We start from the raw sequence: 20,149 nt of genomic DNA on the forward strand, positions 1-20,149 counted from the left end.
GCGCCTACCGTGGGGGGCACTGCTCCCACTCCTGGGGTTCCTCCGGGGGCTGGTGTTCTGCACCAAGCCCTGCCGTGGCCAAGGCCACACCCCAGGCCGAGGAAGCCATGACAAAAGGATCAAAGGGGGAGTCGAAGGCAGCCTGGAGGACCCCCAGAGCTCCAAGATGTTCCAGCAGGACCAGCGGCCTCACACTGTGCACACCCCTGCTTAACTTCCTTGTCCCCCTCAGAGAGAGCCCTGGTTTGGGAACCAGACAGGTGCCAACAAAGCCCAGCTCCGTGGTCCTGTGGCCTCGCCTCTGAGCCCGGGTATTCTCCTCTGTGCACTGGGGATAACTGGCTTCTCTCTCAGGCGGCTGTTGTCAACAGGACGGGCAAAGAGGCAGCTGATCGGTGACGGTGATTTTGTAAACACAAACCTCCATCCTCCTCACCCCCGCCCACCCATCCCTGCTGACTTCTGGGCAACACCCTTCTCCATTCCCTTCTTTTCATCCTCGCCACACCCACTGGAGCCCTCTAACCTGGGGCCTGGACACCTGTCACAACTGCCCCAGGCCAAAGGGCAGCAGCCCTGATTTCCTCGACACATGTCCAAGTCTGGACTGGAGACACGGGGCGCTCTGCCACAGCACCCTCACACTGGCCTGGACCCCACCCATTTGAGAACCCACCACCGACTTTCCCCTCGGTGCCCAGCCCTTGAGATGCCCAGGCAGACCTTCCTGACTGAGCCCTTCCTCTCTGACCACCTGGCAGCCAGCATCACTGCCCAGCCCCTCCCCATCGGCCACAAGACGCAGGAGCTGAGGACAGGAGCCGGCGTGAAATTCAGGCCCTCGGAGCCAACCAAAATGGCCGCTGGGGGCAGAGCCAGAGTCCAGTGAGGGTCTTGGGGGCTCCATTGTGCTAGCCCAGAAAGGTTTCATGTTGCCCTCGTTCACCAACCATGTGGCAGTGGGCATTCAGGAAGGAACTAGACCAGCCCTTCTGTCTAATGAGGGAGAAAGACTATTAACAAAACCTACAATGAGCATGGTAAGCCCCCAGTTGGGAGCAGCACGGGAAGTTACAGGAGCCCAGATGAGAGGCCGCTAACCTAGCCGGTGGAGTCGGGGAAGACTTCCGGAAGAAAATGGCGCCTGAGACATGAAGAGGTGCTAAGTAGGTAAAGGAGGAGGAGGACTGGGCAGGGAGAGGGTGCCAAGCAGAAGACACAGGAAATGCACAAATTCAGACATTCGAGAAAGCATGAATCCATTCCACAAATAAATGTAGGAATACCTTCTATGTCAAGAACGGTATCAAGGTTCTGGAATCAGCTCTCATTTCGAGTACTAACTCCACCGCTCCTGGGCTGTAGGACCGTGGGCATGGGACTGATACTCTCAGAACCTCAGTTTCCTCAGCTGTAAAATGGGAGGACCAGCAGTACCCATCTGGCCAGGTTGTCATACGGATTTGATGAAATGAGGAGATCTACAGAGCCTGACCAGACGGGGTCCTGTGTTATCAATAATGAGGCCTACTGATGGAAAGAAGTTCCATCTGCCCGAGCGTTGATGGCCAGGAAATGAGTGTTCAGGTGGGCACTGGGGTCTTTCACAAGCTCAGGGGTCCCGTGGTGCGCCCATCTGTGCAAACAGCAGTGCTCTGCAATGAGTTTCATGCCATGAAGTGGGGGGCAGGAACGGGGAAACAGAACAACGGCCACTCAGTCTCTCAGGGGGCCACTCGGAGGGACGGGAAGGTGACATGCTTGGGGTCCCATCTTTCTGGGCCCTCATCCCTCAGGAGTTAACTAATCAGATAGGGGAAGCGGAGGCAGAAACAGCAACAGATTCTGAAAGCAACTACGCAACAGACCGCACACCGCCAAACCTCAGCCAACCACAGCTCCTCCGCTCCGTGGCACTGCAGGTGGGCAAACTCCTTGTCTGAGCCTCCAGTTCCCACAGGGAGCCCCACAGGATGGACAAAGCTGGGGGAGAAGCTGGTGCCTGGCTGGCTCGGTCAGAAGAGCGTGCGACTCTTGATCTCGGGGTCATGAGTTTGCACCCCACGTTGGGTGTATGATACTTAAAATTAAAGAAAAAAAATTGGAGTCGGGGGGGCACCTGTATGGCTCAGTCTGTTGCGTGCCCGACTCTTGATTTTGGCTCAGATCATGATCCCAGGGTCCTGGGATTGGGCCCGTGTCAGGTTCCACGTTGGGCGTGGAACCTGCTTGAGATTCTCTCTCCCTCTGCCCCTCCAACCCCCTCCCCCCCACCCCCAATGCACGTGCTCTCTCTCGCGCACGCGCGCAAAATAAATAAAAGGAAAGTTAGAAAAAATTTTTGTTCAAAGCTAAAGGAAAAGCTAGATGAAAAAGTGCTTTGAAGTCCACAAGGCAAGACCATGTATCTCTCTCCTGGTATCTTGTATCTATACCTCTCTCTCTCTCTCTCTCTCTGTCTCTCTCTTTTTTCCTATCTTACTGCATTGACTAAGACATCCAGATCAATGATAATGAAAATCACCTCTAGGGTTTCAACATCAAGTTTGCTCAGGCTTGCTCAGTATGTGACGAATGGCATATGAAGGGCCAGGTAGGGGCTGCTAAGGGAAAGGAGGGCAGACTTAGTTCTCCCCCAACGAAAGAGCTGGATAATTCCCTGGGAAAACAACTGCTGGGGAAACCCAGCCACAGACACACCCCAGCCCAACTGGAACCTGTTCTCAAGTGACCCACCAAAGACAGAACTCCAGGGAAGACTATCTCAGATGACCAGTGTGGGACAGGTGACCCTAAGAGGTAAACAGCTCCCTGTCACTGGAGGTGTGCAAGGAGAGGCCGGATGGCCACAAGGAGGCTGGAGAGAAGATTCTGTCCCAGGAGGAAGAAGAGGAGTAAAAACACAAACTTTGGGACCAGACAGGCTCTGCTACTGACTGTGACTTCTCAAGCCTCAGTTTCTTTATCAATAAAACAGGGAGAGGGGCACCTGGGTGGCTCAGTCAGTTAAGCATCTGACTCTCGGTTTCGGTTCAGGTCACGATCTCACAGTTCATGACTCTGAGTCCCCTGTTGGGCTCTGGGCGGACGGTGTAGAGCCTGCTTGGAATTCTTTCTCCCTCTCTCTCTGCCCCTCCCTTGCACGCACACATGTGCATTTTTTTTCTCTCTCTCTCTCTCTCAAAATAAATAAATAAACTTAAAAAAAAAGAAAAATAAGAAAACAAAACAGGGAGAAAAATAATACACACCTCGATGAGTAGTTGTGGGAACAAAAGCAGACACTGCATGAGACGTGCCTGGCACTCTGCCTGACTGTTGGTAAGAGCCTGATAAGTGCCAGCTGCTGTTCCAATAAGAACTAATCACTAATAAGTACCAGTTACTGTGGCCCAACCTTACCGGAAAAGGGCTAAATAAACTCAGAGATACAAATCCCACCCACTTCATTAGCCCGGTACCCTCCGATGCCAACCTCCTTTTCACCAAGCCCAAATCAGGCTGCCTCGGGCCCCAGAAGGCCCCCTGCCCGCCCATCTCTCTCACACACATGTATACATGCACAGACACCGTGGGCTGCCTCCCCGGGTCCTGACCGCAAGTGAGGTGGGGGCAGGGGGAGGGCTCCTGCCTTCTCAAAGCCAGGGAGGGAGAGACAAAAGGAGACAAGGGTGGGGGCGGGGCTGGCTGCGGGGTGGTGGGGAGGAGGAAGATGAGCCAATATGAAAATTTACTCATGTGCTCGCTGCTGGGCTAGAAGGAAACCCAATCCTTGGCTGGAACGCCGGGGACCCTCAGCATGAAGAGGCTTTATGCAGAGAGAAGATGGAAAGCTTATTCAAATAACAAGACTCCTGTGGCCTGTCCCTGAGCCAGCAGAGGACGAAGCACCTGCCCCACCCTTGGGTCACCAGCTGCAAGTCTCCTCGGGCTCCAAAGGGGGCCAGAGGGGGAGGTATGAGGACAAATCCCCTCGGAGGCCCTGCCAGCCTCACATTCCTCGTTCCAGGTGCCTGTGTCCCCCCCTCCGCCCCCGCCCAACACATCTGTGCTCCATGGGAAACTCCGCTCTACAGAGCTAAGTTCTATGCCTGCTTTCCCTGGGGGTCCCTTAAGGGATAGTGGGGACAGGCTCACTGCCTTCCCTGGAGGTGATGAACAGGCTCCAGGCACAGGCTCCAGGCAGTAATTCAGGGTTAAGAGTGGTGGGCCTGGAGGTCAGGCACCTGACTTCCACCTGACCTCGGGCAAGTCCCTCACCCCTCCCAGCTCTCCATCTTGACTGTCCAGTGAAGAGGCTGGACTCCTTTGCGCTGGACCCTCAAGACCCTTAGCACCCTCCAACTGTGACTCCAGAAAGCGTTCCCTCCCAACCCAGGACCACACTGGCAGGCCCAGGGGAACGGGCCGTTCAGGCTTGATCAAACTGGTCCCAGTTCCACCTGCCAGGTACACGGACAGTCACTGCCCCATTTGGGTCAGAGCCCCCCGTTAATCATCAGCACACCTTTCATTTAATAATTAACTGTTTAGTGTCCCATTTCCCCCCATGAGGACAGGGACCCTGTCTGTCTCATTCATGACATATTCCCGGCACCAAACACAGCACCAGGGACAAATATTTGTCCCTGCAAGATTACACCAGAGCACCTCGACTTGGGTCTCCCAGGCATCTTAAGACACAGGAGGAAGACAGGGCCAGAAAGGCCAGCTCAGGCCTGAGAACAGGTCCTTCCCAGCCCGGGGGGCAGAGTTAGCCAGGGGCCCTCCAATCCCAGTAAGGCGCTTTAAGTACAGGTGGGGCTGGGTCAGGAGCAGGCCAGGCCAGCCCAAGGTCACACACACATCAGCAGCAGAAAAGGTCACCACCCCCATTACACAAACCGAGCCTGGTCACCTAAGCTCAGATCCTCAGTTTTCTCTTCCAGCAGATTCTGTTAAATGATACAGCCCCTGAAATGGGTCTGGGAAACTAGAGCTGAGGAGGCCCTGCACTTGAACCTCCTCTGCCCGCTCCGGGCTGGCAGAACACCACGCAGAGAGGCAGGAGGCTTGGGTCTGCTGACTCTGACTTGGGGCGGACACATCACCCTGTTTCCATGTCCCCCGTTATAAGAAGATCCCAGCCCCACAGGACTTTAAAGTTTTTATCTTTTTTTTTTTTAATTTTGAGAGAGAGAGAGAGAGACAGAGCAAGCACAAGTGGGGGAGGGGGGCAGAGAGAGAGGCAGAGAGAGAGCATCCCAAACAGGCTCTGCACCATCAGCGCAGAGCCCTACATGGGGCTTGAACTCACAAACTGTGAAATCATGACCTGAGCCGAAGTCAGATGCTTAACCAACTGACTAAGCCACCCAAGCACCCTCCACAGAGGGACTCTGAATAACAACTGAAGTGTGGTGCATGAAGGGGGCCGCTCCTAAGGGCAGCAAGAACCACAGAAAACCACCAATTTCTGGGAAACTCTGGTTCCCCCAAATACCTGTGCTCTCTGCTTTGGGCCTTTGCAGACCTGCCCCCTTGCCTATGACCCTCTCCTCCTTCTGCACCCTTTCGGCCTCACCTAGACATTCCCTTCTCCAACAAGCCTTCCCTGACTCTCCAAGTCTGGGCTACTGCTGCTTCTCTGGCTCCCAAAGACACCCTGACCCTAGCTAGACAACCCTAGCCCTGGCTAGGGTTCCATGTTGGGTGTGTCCTCCCAAAAAGGGATCTACGCCGGGGGGGGGGGGGGGGGGGGGGCGGGGCGGTAGGCTGCCTCCCCATCCCACACCCGCAGCCCCACACATGACCAACCCTGAGCAGGCTCTCAAACAATGGTGGGGTCGGTAGATGAATCCCGTATGCAGATGCCCACAACCCACTGTTGGTTATGCATCAGGGAAATGCCTGAAAGTCATTATTTCTGGATGGTAGGAACACTGGTGATTTTCATTTTCTTTTTTTTTTTTAATTTTTTTTTTTAATGTTTATTTACTCTTGAGACAGAGACAGAGCGTGAACAGGGGAGGGGCAGAGAGAGAGACACACACACAGAATCTGAAACAGGCTCCAGGCTCTGAGCTGTCAGCACAGAGCCCGACACGGGGCTCGAACCCACGACCTGTGAGATCATGACCTGAGCCGAAGTTGGACGCTTAACCGACTGAGCCACCCAGGTGCCCCTCATTTTCTTCATTACTCTATTTTCTAATTTTTCTCTGATCATCAAATATTGCTTATATCACATCAACAATAAAAGGGGGAGCTCTGAGAAAGCTCCAAGTTGAAAGGCCAAGCCCCCCTTGGTGGGGCACCGGACCCTCAGGGCAGAAACCTCTCCTGAGGGTTTACTCTGTGCCAGGCACCAGGCATGGTCTCATAAAGCTCACCGTACGGTAAGCACGGCCATACAGTTGGGAAACTGAGGCACAGAATGCTGAGGTCACAAGAAAGACCGCCAGAGGGAAGCCCTGAGCACTGCAGAAAGGAGTCCTCAAGCGTGCTGTGCCTCACACACCTCCAGCAGCCCAAGTCCAGTGCTAAGCCGCCAGCAGTCACGCACATCGCCCAGGGGGTCTGCGGTGGCATTCCGGCAGGAACAGTGAGTGGAAGGCACCTAAAAGCTGGAAGACTGGTGACTGGCAGACTCCCCCAGGTGGACAAGAACCCACTGACCCCGCACCACCTCACTGGCCCCATCCACACCCACCTTCATTGCCTGGCACGCAGAGAGACTCCATTCATGGAATCAATCTCAATCAAGTCTCTGGCTTGAACCACCACATGCTCCTCCATCCACGGCCACAGGTGCCTCCCAGGCTGGGCACAGAGCAGTGCCCAGTAGATGTCTGTTGCTACTGCCCCTAGTAGTAGAGGTAAAATCCTCTTTCTGAAGTCCAATTATAGGCTTCTTGTTGTGCCATTGGATATCACCTACCCATAGACATTGTTTCCCTAACTCCTTTTTTTTTTTTCCTATTGTAACCAATGTTTTAAAGTAATATAACCATTTGGGAGTGTCTGGGTAGCTCAGTCAGCTAAGTGTCTGACTTCGGCTCAGGTCATGATATCGTGGTTCATGAGTTCGAGCCCCAAGTCAGGCTCTGAGCTGTCAGCAGAGCCTGCTTCGGATTCTGTGTCTCCCTCTCTCTCTCTGCCCCTCCCCACCCTCTCAAAAATAAATAAGCATTGTTTTAAAAATTGTTTTAGGGGCGCCTGGGGGGCTCAGCCAATTAAGTATCCGACTCTTGGTTTCGGCTCAGGTCACGGTCTTGCAGTACCTAAGTTCGAGCCCTGCGACGGGCTCTGCTCTGATGGTGCAGAGCCTGCTTGGGATTCTCTCTCTCTCTCTCTCTCTCTCTCTCTCTCTCTCTCTCTCTCTCCCTCTCTCTCTCTGTGCCCCTCCCCTGCTCACTCTCCCACTCAAAATAAATACATAAGCTTAAATTTTTTTTGTTTTTAAAATAATATAACTATTTGGCTGCATTCAGTAAATTCCTGGTGTGGAAGGGCCGGGCGGGCTTCACCAGGGGCTCTGGGCCACCTTTCTAGGGCTGCTCCTGCTGGTGGTGGGACTAAGGACCATGTTCCTCGGGCAGCCATTTCCCATATAGCCTTTAGAGGGCCCAATGCTCTAATCACAGCAACCTCCGTACCCCATATGTCCACCTAGGGACGCACAGAGAAAGGATTTCAGGGGCTACAAAGCCAGGTCAGCACTGCAGTGACACAGACCCTCAGGCCCTGTGTGCGGCCAGCAGCAGCACCCTTCCCAAATGGGCCCATTTTCCTGACAAGGAACTGAGGCGCCAGGAGAAGGGACCTGGGCGTGTCCCATGGCCACTAGGAGCCTGCTTCCTCATCTGTGACCAGAGGGCAAATAGGAGGCCTGGCAGAGCCAATCCCAGGACAGCACTCCTCACAGGACCAGCACGTGCAAGCTCACGAGGAGGGTGGGCATCTGGTCATGATTCACCCTCTGATAATTATTTAATTAATGAGTGACTGGTAACCGTTTGTTGCATACGTCTCTCCTGCCTAGCCTTGAGCTCTACACGGGCAGGGCCTGGATAAACTTGGTTTGGGTGCCAAGCACACAGTGAGCCCACGGTCAACGCATGTGCTTCTGTGCCTGACGCGCAGTGAGTCAGCAAGGGCGCCAGGACGGAGTTGGGGGGGGGGGGGGGCCCTGCACCAGGGGGAGGGGCCGCCTGCCCAAGAGCGAATCCCTGGGCCCCTGCTTCTCCTGGCCTCACCCCCGAGGCTCAAGGACAAGAACAAAAGGCACAAAGCCGTGAGTCAGACAGAGAGGAATACACGCCTGGAGGAAGGAAGCTGTGTGTGGCTGCACGCACCCCACGCCTGAGGTCTCTCCACGCCTGCGGTCTCAGACCTCAGACGGTGGGACCCAAACCACTCCTTCCAGATGCGCAGAGGGGAAGTCACAACCAGCCAGGGCTCTCTGAACACGCCTGCATCTGCCTCCCCTCTATACCCCCCAAGGCACCCTCTCCACCTACCAGACCCTTCATCCAAACAGCTTCGGGGTCCCTACGCTGCAAGACCGTAAACCTTGTGATGACATTTATGATTCAGTCACGGTTAAGAAATTAAAACAATTTAAATTAATAAATGTTAATTATACCTATTGATTACGGAGCCTTTGCTGCGCCCAGCGCTGTGTTAAAGAATGCATAAATGTCATTCATAAATACACATAATGTAATTTAGCTGGGGAAGTATTATTATCACTCCCCAATTTACAACTAATGATTCTGAGGCATAAAGAACCAAAGTAACCATCCTAAGGGCATTTGGCTAGTAGCTACTAGAGCAAGCTCTGACCTGCCCGGCCATACTGTTGACGTAAGGCGAGCCCTCGTGGAACTCATACCATAGATGAGAATCAACCACAACCACTGGAGGCGGAGCCTGGAGGAGGGACCCCCCACCCCCACCCAGCCCTGCCTTGGGCGGGACCCAGGGAAGGGTGTTCCCAGCTTCAGGGGGTTAGTCTGTGGGGTCCTGCAAGGCCTTTCAGAGTCCTGGAAGCCGACCTAGAGAGTGTCTCATCCAACCCCTTCCTTGCACCATGGGGGAAACTGAGGCTCAGAGTGGCAGCTAGCCGGAGCTCCCATCCACAGGGCTGGAGTCTCAGAGACCACACAGGGGACTCAGGAAAAGGGAAGGAGAGCAAAGAGGCTCTGCCCCTAATCTCACAGGAAGTCTGCTGGGCCCCACCCTGGGGGGCTCCAGGCCAGACAGGCAGCCCAGCCCCCACACTGCAGGGCAAGCCCCAGAAGCGGCGTTCTGTCTCCCGGCTTCTGCCCCCGGCTCAACAGGAAAACAGGAAAGCTGAGCCTCGAGGCCCCCGCTCCAGCCTGACGTGGGTTGGAGGCTTGTCTCCCAGGAGCAGGCGGACTCTCGGGTCACCGAGAAAGTAACCCTTCTGCTTAAGAGAGGGGGCCCCGCCTCCAGCCACAAAGAAATGAAGTTTCTGTCCAGCTCCCTGTGTTCAACCACCCAGCTCAAGGCATCTCCCACCCTCGTCACCCTCCTGGAGAGATGGGATCACCATGTTTTAGAGAAAGGGGCGGGGACCGAGGCCCAGAGAGAAGCCCCTTGCCCAAAGTCCCACAGGGGCCAGGGCTATGCTGAGCTGAGCCAGGAGGGCCGTCCCGCGGCCAGGCTGGGCAGTGACCCCCCTCCCCGATTCCCAGCAGCCTTAAATAGGGGAGAGGGGGCGTGAGGGGAGTGTACTGCTGCCTTTTTTAATCCACCACAACACCTCGCTGTCTGCGTGTGGACAGGCCGGGGCTGTCTCCTCAGACACAGGCCTATCTGTAAGGCCGGCACAGGGCTGCTTCTCTCCCACGGACGGCTTTGTTTGTTTACTCGGGTTTTCAAAATTATAACCTTTCCAGCCCCACCCGGGCCAGCCACGCCCTCCCTGACCAGTCGGTGCCGCCTGGGGCTGGCCATGGGGACAGGGATGGAGGGGGCCTTGCGCAAGGGTCAGGGCCCTACATTCCCGTCCCAGTTCTGCGGCCTCTGACACCCTAGGTATGTCCTCTGCTCTTTCTGGGCTGCAATTTACTCCATAACGAAATGGCAGGGGGTTGGTTAAGATGACTGCAAAGGGTCCTTCCTGGCTAGGAGGAAGAAGGGTCTAGGCCAGAAAAAGAACAGCAGACACTGCCCATCAGCAAGCTTGAAATCCAGGCCGAGGTGAGGCTGTGGCCCAAGTAGCCAGGAGTAAAGCTGAGGTAAACCTTCCCTTCTAGCCCAGCGGGTCCCCCCCCCCACTCCCAAAATCTTGTTGTCTTTTCTCCCTGCCCCCCACCCCCCCCACACCAGGGAACATTTCCAAAAAAATAAACAAAAACACAAAAACAAAAAGTGAAACAGAAGTACAATTGTCAGCTCACTCCCCCTCTGGATGTCGGAATCACCCCCGAAATCCCTGGCAGGCCAGGGCAGATGACAGCTCGCCCCAACCCACCCCCGACTCCGCTAAAATGGAGCTGCCATTTTACCTAGCACCTTCCATGTGCCAGAACAACAGCTTCCCAGAATCTTCACATCCCAGAAGCAGGGCTCACCTTCCCGTTTTATAGACAGCTGAGGCACCAAGGGAGAGAGCAACTTGCCCAAGGCCACAGGGCTCACGGTGGCAGAAGCCAGCTGCCTCCCAGTCAAGACCAGACATGCTGCCTCTTGAGCTGGGCTGACCAAGTGGTTTAAACCAACATGCACTTTGGAAAACATAAAGATCCTCTATCTTTGTAACGGAAACCACATCACATCCAGCTTGATGGAAACTTCGGGGCTGGCACGAGTCCCATGAGATCGGGGCTCATGTCACTGCTTCGTCCCCACCACCGGGCTCGGGTCCCGCATAAGACAGCTTCCAGAGAGGGCTCTTCCTTCCAGAGCAAGATGGCATCAGGCAATAAATATCACACCTTCCCCTTCAATGCAGCCATGGCCTACAGGCTCCAAGAGGTCAGAGCTAGAAGGGCACTATTGTCCTAGTGACCCATTACACAGATAGGCAAAGCGAGGCCAGAGGGGAAGAAGGACCTGCCAGAGGTCCAGCACTGAGGCCCTCACCTCCCAGTCTGCACCCGTAAATGGCTGCTAGCAGGTAGGGGGATGAAAGGCAGGTGGAGCACAACAGCGTGAGAAGTTTCCTGCCCAAGGGACTCTTCTAGAAGATTCTGGCTTAACAAACTTGGCTGGACGCAAACAGCTCTGTTCAGCATGAGGCGGCTGGACAGCTGTTACAGTTGGCTTGGCCACAGATCAGTGGGTGGGAAAGCGGGCTTCACACTTTGCAAACCACAATGGATTCTTCCTCTGCTCCTTCTGGGAGCCCAGTTACCCACTGGAGCCCACACCCTGCACTTTGGATCACACCGCGAGGAGGGACAGTCCTGGCCAATGTCCTACCGTGGACCATACACACAGTAATGACTAATGCCAACAGGAGCCAATGCTTTCTTAAACACAAAGACTTCTACCCACGTTACCCCATCGATCCCTCACAACCTCGCAGGTCTGGGCTCTGGTTGCACCCACTTCACAGATAAGGAACCTGCAGCCCAGCGAAGGGAAGACACCTGACAAATAACAGGGTAGTTGAGACAGGATCTCAAAACCAGGCCCCTTAGAATCCAGGCCCAGCCCTTTCCCCACTGCCCTTGGAAGGCAAGAAGGTTCTCCTACTCAGAGCTGCCTAGGAAGGGCGTGAGTTTCACGTCATTGGAAGAACAGGAACAGAGACTGTAGGCCTTGAGGAAACAACCCACAGGATCCATCAACCCCACAGGGCTGACGAGAACAGAGGCCAGCTGTCCCCAGCCTTGCACATCGCCATCGCAGAGGACTGGTTACTCCATCTCCCCCAGACGCACTGTCCCCTGATGTGCCCCACTCCCATCTCACTGGTCCAGACCATCCCTCACCCTGGGCTCTCCTCCTCTCACCAACCTTCCTAACCCTCCCCAGGACTTTCGGGACAAAGTCCCCTCCCCTCCAAGGCCGGCCCCTTGGTTCCCCCAACTTCACCTCAACCCCCCCCACCGACTAGGCCAGCCCCTCTCACACCTTCCCACAGAGGACCTGCCCCTCTAAGAACACGCCTCGCTCACCCTGCAGAGGGGCGGCCAGCCGGGAAATGCATGTGGGCCAGAGCCAGGGAAAAGCATGCGTCACCGTGTCCTTGTGCCTGGTACAGTGCCTGGCACACAGTAGGTGCTCAGTAACTGCCGACTGAAAGAATAAAAGAAAGAATGACCAAGGGCACCTGGGTGGCTCAATCAGTTAAGCGTCCAACTTCAGCTCAGGTCATAATCTCATGGTTCATGGGTTCGAGCCCCACGTCAGACTCTGTGCTGACAGCTCAGAGCCTGGAGCCTGCTTTGGATTCTGTGTCTCCCTCTCTCTCTGCCCCTCCCCTGCTCGCATTCTCTCTCTTTCTGTCTCTCAAAAATAAACCAACATTTAAAAAAAAATTTTTTTTAAAGAAAAGTACGACCAAGTGCATCTGGGGCCAGAGCTTACCACACCTCTGTGGGGTCTCATAGGCACACAGGTTAGCAGGACCAGGCTTGAGAGCCGCAAGGCTAGTCCTGGACACATGTGGCCGGGCAAGGGGGCGTGTTCCCATCTTTCTGTCTGTTTACCCTCCATGCCCCGCCCAACGTCAGGCAGCGAGGACAGTGCTGTTGAATGATGTTGAATGATTCTGCTATGTTGCCACAGCCTCTGCCTCACCATCCTCCAAGGTGTCCAGGGTCACAGGATGGTGCTCCTTATGCCAACTTCCTGGGGACACACACAGAGGGTAAGGGTGCCTAGGGCCACAGGACCAACCTGGCACATCTCCCTCCACGAAGTGCCCCTCATCACAGTTACCATTCATTACGTCCTCACCCCCCCACTGACCCTGTGCTGCCCCATCCAGGGGCCATCACTCTTGACCTCACACCCTAAGAAGACAGCACTCTCATCCTCTTTCACACAGGACACTGAGGCTCAGAGAGGGTGACTGACTTGCCCCGAAAACACCAGTCCCTCCAGTGGCAAAGCTGGGCCTCAAACCCGAGCAGTCTGACCACAAAGCCTTGCCTGGAACCTCTCGACTCCCTGCTTCCTGCAACTTACCATCCACTCTGCCGCTGGGCAGGTCCCTTCACTTCCGTAGCCCACAGGTAACGCACCTCTAATGGACAGTTCCCAGGGGGTGGAACCAGGTGCCCAGCAGAGGTGGGCACCGCCTGTTCTTCCAGTTTTAAATCTGTGAGATCAGAAGATTGCATGCATGAGCCTTTCTGTGACTCAGGCCCTAAAATTCTACCAGGAGAGGGGCGTGGCTCCATTCCACCCTCAAGGGTTTTAAAGTTAGGTATCTGCCTTCCCCTTTCCTTCAAACTCTGCCCAGCGCTGTGTAGAGAAAACCCTTCTTCCTCAGGCCGGGAAGTGAACGGGGGCGGGCAGAGGGTAAGGAAAAATTGGCTCAGGAATTTCTGCAACCGCAGGGTGATGCCTGATGCCTGCCTTGCAAGGAGACCCAGGGTGAGTGAGTCATGAGCTATGCCTGCAGAGGAGGAGGAGGCCACGCGGAGGAGAACAGGACTGGTCAGAGAGTGACTTGAGTCCCAGACTGAGTAATGTCGGGAGGGATCTATTTGTGCAACCCACGGGAGCCTCTGACACATGCTACTCTGTTCCTCTCCCAGGCCCCCTACCCCCACCGCCTGCCTCTCTTTGTGGCCTTTTCCACGTTGCCTTCCGGCCCAGTCTGGGCACCAGGAACTGTCTAGTCACTGTGCAACACGGTTTTAACAGCTAAGGCCTTAGACTCCCGAGTCGGGACCTTGCCGCTGCCTTGCTCTGCCCCACCTGTAAAATGTTGGGATAAAGCACAGAGGGTAAGGATTCAATTGAAATAATACAGGTAAAGGAAGGCCTGGCACGTAGCAAATGCTCACTTAAATGATGTCTAATCTTACAGGTACCCAGGTATCATTCAGAGCCTGATATGGCCGCTCCCTGCTCTATCAGCCACCATTTTAAGGCAGAAGACATATCAGTGGAGTCTGCATGGGCCACAGGCTGGCTGGCGAAGCACTCAAAAGCCAATGTCATTAGTCCACGTCCCCAGCTCACAGCTCCCCTCGGAGCCTACTCCCCCTGGAAAGATGCTCAGAGGTATTGGGGGCTCCGAGAAAGGAGCCTCCCTCAAAATGCCCAGATGGGTGGAAGCAGGCTGGGGGAGAGTAGGTCAAGAGGTGAATCTGCCTTCAGCAGGGAAGATGACCAGAGCAGGAAAGGAAACAAACACAGTGACTCAGTTTGCCCCTGAAAACCAACGTCTAGTCCCAGTGGAGCATGGCAATATCCAGCATTAGGGGTAAGGCTAAGAAAACATCTGTTTGGATGGCCTCGGGAGGACCACTATAGCCTTTGGGAATGCTTCCAGGGAGGTTCTAAAGACCAGGGAGGGATGGTTATTATAAACCCTTTAGTGAAAGGAGCAAGATACAAATTGAGTCACGGTCTCAGCAAGGTAGAACAATAAACACAGAAGAGAAATACTGCTAACGAGTGGAGTGCTGATGGCAGGATGGCAGCCAGTGATTCCCAGCCTCGTCTCTAAACTTCATTCCTCAGGCGGTGGGGAGGGAAGGCCACGGCCCAGTTTGGGTTTAGAAAGGTCTCTTTGGCCATGTGTATGGGAAGGATGGAGGGGTGAGGCCAGAGCTCAGGCCTGGACAATGGGAAAGGAACAGAGTCGAAGCTGGATGGAGGGGCAGGGCAGGGTCAAGGCCAACAAAAGGCTCGTTATGTAAGACTGCCACGAGAGCAGAGCAGAATCCCCAGACGCTTCACCCCCAGGGGCTGGGGGTGAAGACCTTGGCTCCGGGCAGTGGCCCAGGCGGGGCTGGGCACTGCTTCCGGCCGGCCCGGTCTCTCTGCGAAGCCCAGGGCAGCAACCAGGAAGCCACGCGCCTGGGTGAGGGGATGGCCGAAAGGGGACACCTTCCTCCCTTCGCTCCGGGGACCTACGGCCATTTCCCAAATGTGAAGAGGTAGGTTTGTAAAATCAATGTGGAAAAAGGCATTATCTGTTTTGGCTCAATAAATACACGAGATACCGTTTTTCTCATATCTGACTGTCAAAAAGGGTAATGACACTCCAAACAGAGGTACTTGGTACTGATGGGAGGAATTCCGAGTGTGTACAGCCTTTTCAGAGGCTACATGTTCATACATGAAAATGTGACCCCGGAGTTCCCTCTCTGACACGGGAACCTGGCTCAGCACGTGTGCAAGGTTTAGGCAGCACCATGAATTCTAACAAAACACTGGAAACAACCCAAATGTCCACTGATGAGGGGATGGGTAAAAAAATGGCACCCCGCACAGAAGGAAATCCACGCGTGGAAGAACGAGGCCGACTCGTGTTCTGATGTGGAAAGATGTTCACGATACAGCGAGTGAAAAAAGTCAAACCATAGAGAGATATACTTGGACCTCTTCTTTTTTTTTTTTTTTTTTAAGGGGGGGGGAGGGGCAGAGAGACAGAGGGAGAGGGAGAGGATCCCAAGCAGGCTCCGTGTTCTCGGCACAGAGCCCCACGGAGGACTCGATCTCACGAACCCTGAGATCACAACCTGAGCCAAAATCAAGAGTCAGACGCTTAACAGACTGAGCCATCCAGACGCCCCAATTGGACCTCTTCTTATAAACAGAGCTAAATGCATGTGTACACACAGATGTATGTTTAGACACAGGAACACCCCGAACTCCAGCGGTTTCTCCCGAGGAGGGAAAGTGAAGGGAGGGCAGAGGGAGGGAGTGCCCATTTTCTCACTTTACACCCCTAAATCGTTGCGCGTGCATTACTTGTGCAACCAGACAGCACGGGCAGTGGTTGCCTGCGGTGCGGTCCCTCCCATTAAGGGGTACGGAGTTTCTCTCCGGGTTGATTCTCAACTTGACTGTGGCAATGGTTGCACAATTCTGTGAATATACACACACACACTACACCACTGAACTGTACACTTAAGGGGGGGGAATTGTCTGGCAGGTGAATTATGTTTCAATAAAGCGGCTATTTAAAAAAGATGTAGCAAAGGGAAAGGTGAGCTTGGCAGAAGGGAGACGCACAGGGACTGGCAAACTCCCTCAGCAGCCCTTTCGGGTAATAAATCTTAGGGCAGTTTGTGTGTGTCGGGAGGCGGTTTGGGGCGGGAGGGAGGTTCCCTTGGCTCCCACAATTTCATCCCGGCCAAAAGAATTTCCCGAGGGGCTGAGTCCTTCAAGGCTGTTCTAGAAGCAGAACGACCCCCTAGGCACTGGCAGGATTCCTGCCAAGGGCACAGCACCCGCCCCTCCTTGTACATCCTGAGTAACAGTAAGCTCCCTCCCACACTTATTTGATCTCAGTTTGTGTGGCAAAGAACCACCTACATGGACCACCGAGACATTTCCATGCTCTCATCCCAGTCGGGTCCTCTGGGCCAGATAGAAGGTGTGGGTTGGCCTAATCCCTCACCTCTCCATGTCCTAGCTCCTTCCTAGTCGTAAGGGGGGCCTCATCACTGCCGTCAGGGCTCACTCCAGATAGCCTACATCCATCTCACACATTTGCCAATGCACGAGGAACACGGAATTCAAGGTTTCTAAAAACCTGGTGGATTCTTGCATCCAAAGAACAGTATCCACCCTGATGCCCGGGACTGAACAAATCTCAGAGAAACAGGATCTATACCACAGCTACAATTGCCCCCTTCAAACTCCAAACACCTGGCCACTCTCCTCACCCACTGGAAAGAAAGAATCTATAACAGAGAGTAAGTGACAATTCTCAATAATAATAGTAATTGTTCGCTGAGCACTTGCTATCTCCCAAAGCACTGGGCTGCTTTCTTTTTTTTTTTTTTTTTTTTTTTAATGTTTACTTACTTACTTTTGAGAGAGAGAGTGGGCTCCAGCAAGCAGGGAGGAGCAGAGAGAGGAGAGAGAATCCCAAGCAGGCTCCTAACTGTCATCTCAGAGCCTGACACAGGGCTCGATCTCACAAACCGTGAGATCATGATCCGAGCCGAAATCAAGAGTCAAATGCTTAACCGACTGAGCCACCCAGGCGCCCCTGGGCTGAGTTTCTTACCAGCATTATCTCATTAAATCCTTGCAACAGTGCCCAGCAGGAAACTACTATTATAATATCCCAGTCTACAGATTAAAAAATTGAGATTAACATGCTGGCCCAAGTTCACATCAGCTAATATAATGTGGAGTCAGTGTTGGGACCCTGAGCTGGCCCAGATCTGGAGGAGATTTATGGAGAAAATTTGGGACCGTTAGGCTCTCAGAGCCAGAAGGGACTTCAGCCATCGGGTAGCCCACAGCCATCAGTTCACAGCCAGGGAAACTGAGACCCAGAGGAAGTGAGTGACTGTCTGGCTCCCAGGCCAGGGCTCTTTCCTGTACACAAGCTCCCTCATGAAAGTAGGAGGGAATCATCCTGCCACCAAGCCCACAGAGTTGCTAGTTGAGAACAAGCCCCTGCTTGCCAGCGGCTTTGAAATCCCAGGATGAAAGGTGCCGCAGCAGCAAAATGGCACCATGGACAGGAGGGTGCCTGACCTCTGCCAGGACCTGCAGGCTGGCATTCACCTGCTCACCTGCTCAGGGTGGGCACGAAACTGCAGGAGCCACTGGCCAAGCCCCAGGACCCTAACAGGCCTCGGAGTTCAAAGGCCGGTGGGAAGGGATGTTCCAAATGCAAATGCAAAGGGGTGGCCCCAGGTAGGGAGGGCTCTGGAATTTTAATTGTCAGGCAGGAACGTGCTCACTGCTCCTTGGGTGTGGTGAGGAGGGTGCATGGATCCCTGGAGGTGGCAAAGGCCAGCCTTCATCCTCTCCAAAAGGAATTTCTAGGGTGGCCTGCTTCCTTGGGAGGGGGCTAGAGGCTTTTGCCTGCTTCCAACCTCCCAACCCCCCACTTTAGGTGCTCCCTCAGGTGAGCCTGGACCAGGAATTTGAGGCATTTGAAGAGGGTTATTAATAGCACTGAAGTGTTGAGAAGACAGGGGCCAGCAGGCTGAGTGGGCACAACCCTCTTCCAGTCAGCCTAGTATCCACATAACAAACCCAACCCTGTCCAGGAGAGGACACTTCACCTTTTGTGGTTGCGGTCTCCACCCGTGTAAAATGGAGGGGTGGGGGGCGCTGGCAGTTTTCAGCCCAGGAGGTAGGAAGGTGGGGGGAGAGCAAGAGCTGGGTGTGGGGGAAGGAAAAACCCCACCGAAGAAGGAGCAGGCACACCCCACCCAGGCCGGTGAGGGGCCCCAACGGGAGGTCATGAATGGATGGACTGTTACAGAGCCCCAAGAGGCAGCCACCGACAGGGAGGGGACAGGAAGACTCCGCCCCAGGCTTTCCTCCTCCCAGAGTCCAGGCCTGTCCTATAAGGAGGCTTTTCCAGGACTTAACCCCCTGCTGGTCTGAGGCTGGAGAGGGTCTGACTCATTTCTACCTCACCCTCACCCCTGCATCCGGGCCCAGGCCTGGCACAAAGGGGGAACTCAGGCAGCAGGCCCAGCACCACAGTCACTGGACAACCCTTCCCCAGCACCTTCTTTGCTCTCAACTGTGGGGCTCTGGAGACACAGAGTTAAGGGACACCTGGTCCCTCTACTCAAGGGGTACAAGCAGGCCGACAGCTGCCGAAACTCTACAGGACTGTGGGACGCATCAAGATAAATGGAGGTGGACACAGTGTTCTGGGCTCACTGGACAGGGAATGGCAAAGCCAACAAGAGGAGCAGACTCCTCCTTCCATAGGCTGCACCCATGCCCGCACCCCATATGGTCCAGCACCCCATGCACTGGTGCTTCCTCTGTGCCGGGCCCTGTACTAAGCAAGCTACATAAATTAGGCCACTTGAGTCTCTCAACAACTCACTAATAAGAAATTATTCACCCCGTTTCAGAGAGGAGAAAACTGAGGTGCCAGTCCATTAGGAGACTTCCCTAAGAACTAACGGCTGGGAAACAGATGCTGGGATTCCACCCAGGCAGCCTCACCCAGGGCGGGAGAGGTGAGCCACAAAACTGAGTTTCCCAGGCACTCTGAGATTCTCACTCTCTCTCTCCATTCTCCCGGGGATGGAGGAGGAGGAACCCAGGACCCTGCTGCAGTCCTGGGGCTTCCCCCAGGAAGCCTGGGGTCAGCTGCCCTTCTAAGAAGTGGCCACGGTGCAGTGACAGGCTGGGAGCAGGGCTGACTGCAGAAGGGGGCTGAGGAGGCTGGGCTGCGGCCTTGACCAGCCTCCCCCTGCCCCCCACCGGACACGCCTGCCAGCAAGAGCACCCTGCTTGATTGAGCCTGAGTCAAAGGGCAAGGGTCTGACCTAGCCCTTCTGGGCACCCAATCTTTCCCTAGCCCTACTCCCCAGGCGCAGTCCAGGCATTGATGGGCTTGTCCCTAGAAGCCTCAGCCACGTGTACTAGGGCTGGGGCCAGGACCAGCGGGGAACCGGGACAGTGAGGAAGATTCGGGACACGCTGGCCGAGTGGGCCACAGCTCCATCAGGGTAGTATGTTGGGGGATTTGAAGCGACCGGCTCGCAGGGGGTTCCAGTAGAGGGTGGGGGGCGCCTTCCCTCGGGAGGGGGAAGGGCGAGCTCATAAGGGGGCAGGAAGAGGCGCCCGAATGTGGAGGGAACAAGCTCAGGCGCAGGACTTGGTCCCCAGCCACTCCCGCCATGTCCGGGGCCTGACTCTCAGGAGACCCCAGCCCCGGCGCGGCCGGCCGACTGGGGTGAGAGCTGGAGCTCCCCTCCGGACCCCCAGTGCGCTGCGCCGCGCGGGACTCACCTGTGATGTGCTGGCGCCGGGCGTCGTCCAGGTGCGTGGACAGCACGTCCCCCATGGCGAGGAAGAGCCGCGGCCCGATCCGCCCGCCACCCGTCGCTGCTCGCGCTGCTCAGGCGGACGCCGCTGGCGCCATGGAGCCCGGCCCGTCCCGCTCCCGCCGCCCCTGGCTGCGGCTTCCGCTCTGCCCGCACTCCAGCCCCGGCCGCGTCCGTCCCGCCGGCCGCCTCCGCCCCGCGCCCCAGCCCGCGGCGCAGCAGCCCCGCCGCGCCCCGCC

The 20,149-nt window shown here is 55.3% G+C and overlaps 1 protein-coding gene across 1 annotated transcript in view; it reads right to left on the minus strand.

Annotated features, from left to right (window-relative positions):
- Positions 1-20,115, minus strand: part of NIBAN2 (niban apoptosis regulator 2) — a 53,261-nt gene extending 33,146 nt beyond the window's left edge. The window contains exon 1 of the mRNA XM_049637757.1: positions 19,876-20,115. Within this exon, the coding sequence (XP_049493714.1) occupies positions 19,876-19,930 (55 nt within the window). The 5' untranslated portion in view covers positions 19,931-20,115. The remainder of the gene's footprint in view (positions 1-19,875) is intronic.
- Positions 20,116-20,149: the final 34 nt, after the last annotated feature.

Source organism: Panthera uncia, chromosome D4 (genome assembly GCF_023721935.1).
Source record: "Panthera uncia isolate 11264 chromosome D4, Puncia_PCG_1.0, whole genome shotgun sequence".
Classification (NCBI taxonomy): domain Eukaryota; kingdom Metazoa; phylum Chordata; class Mammalia; order Carnivora; family Felidae; genus Panthera; species Panthera uncia.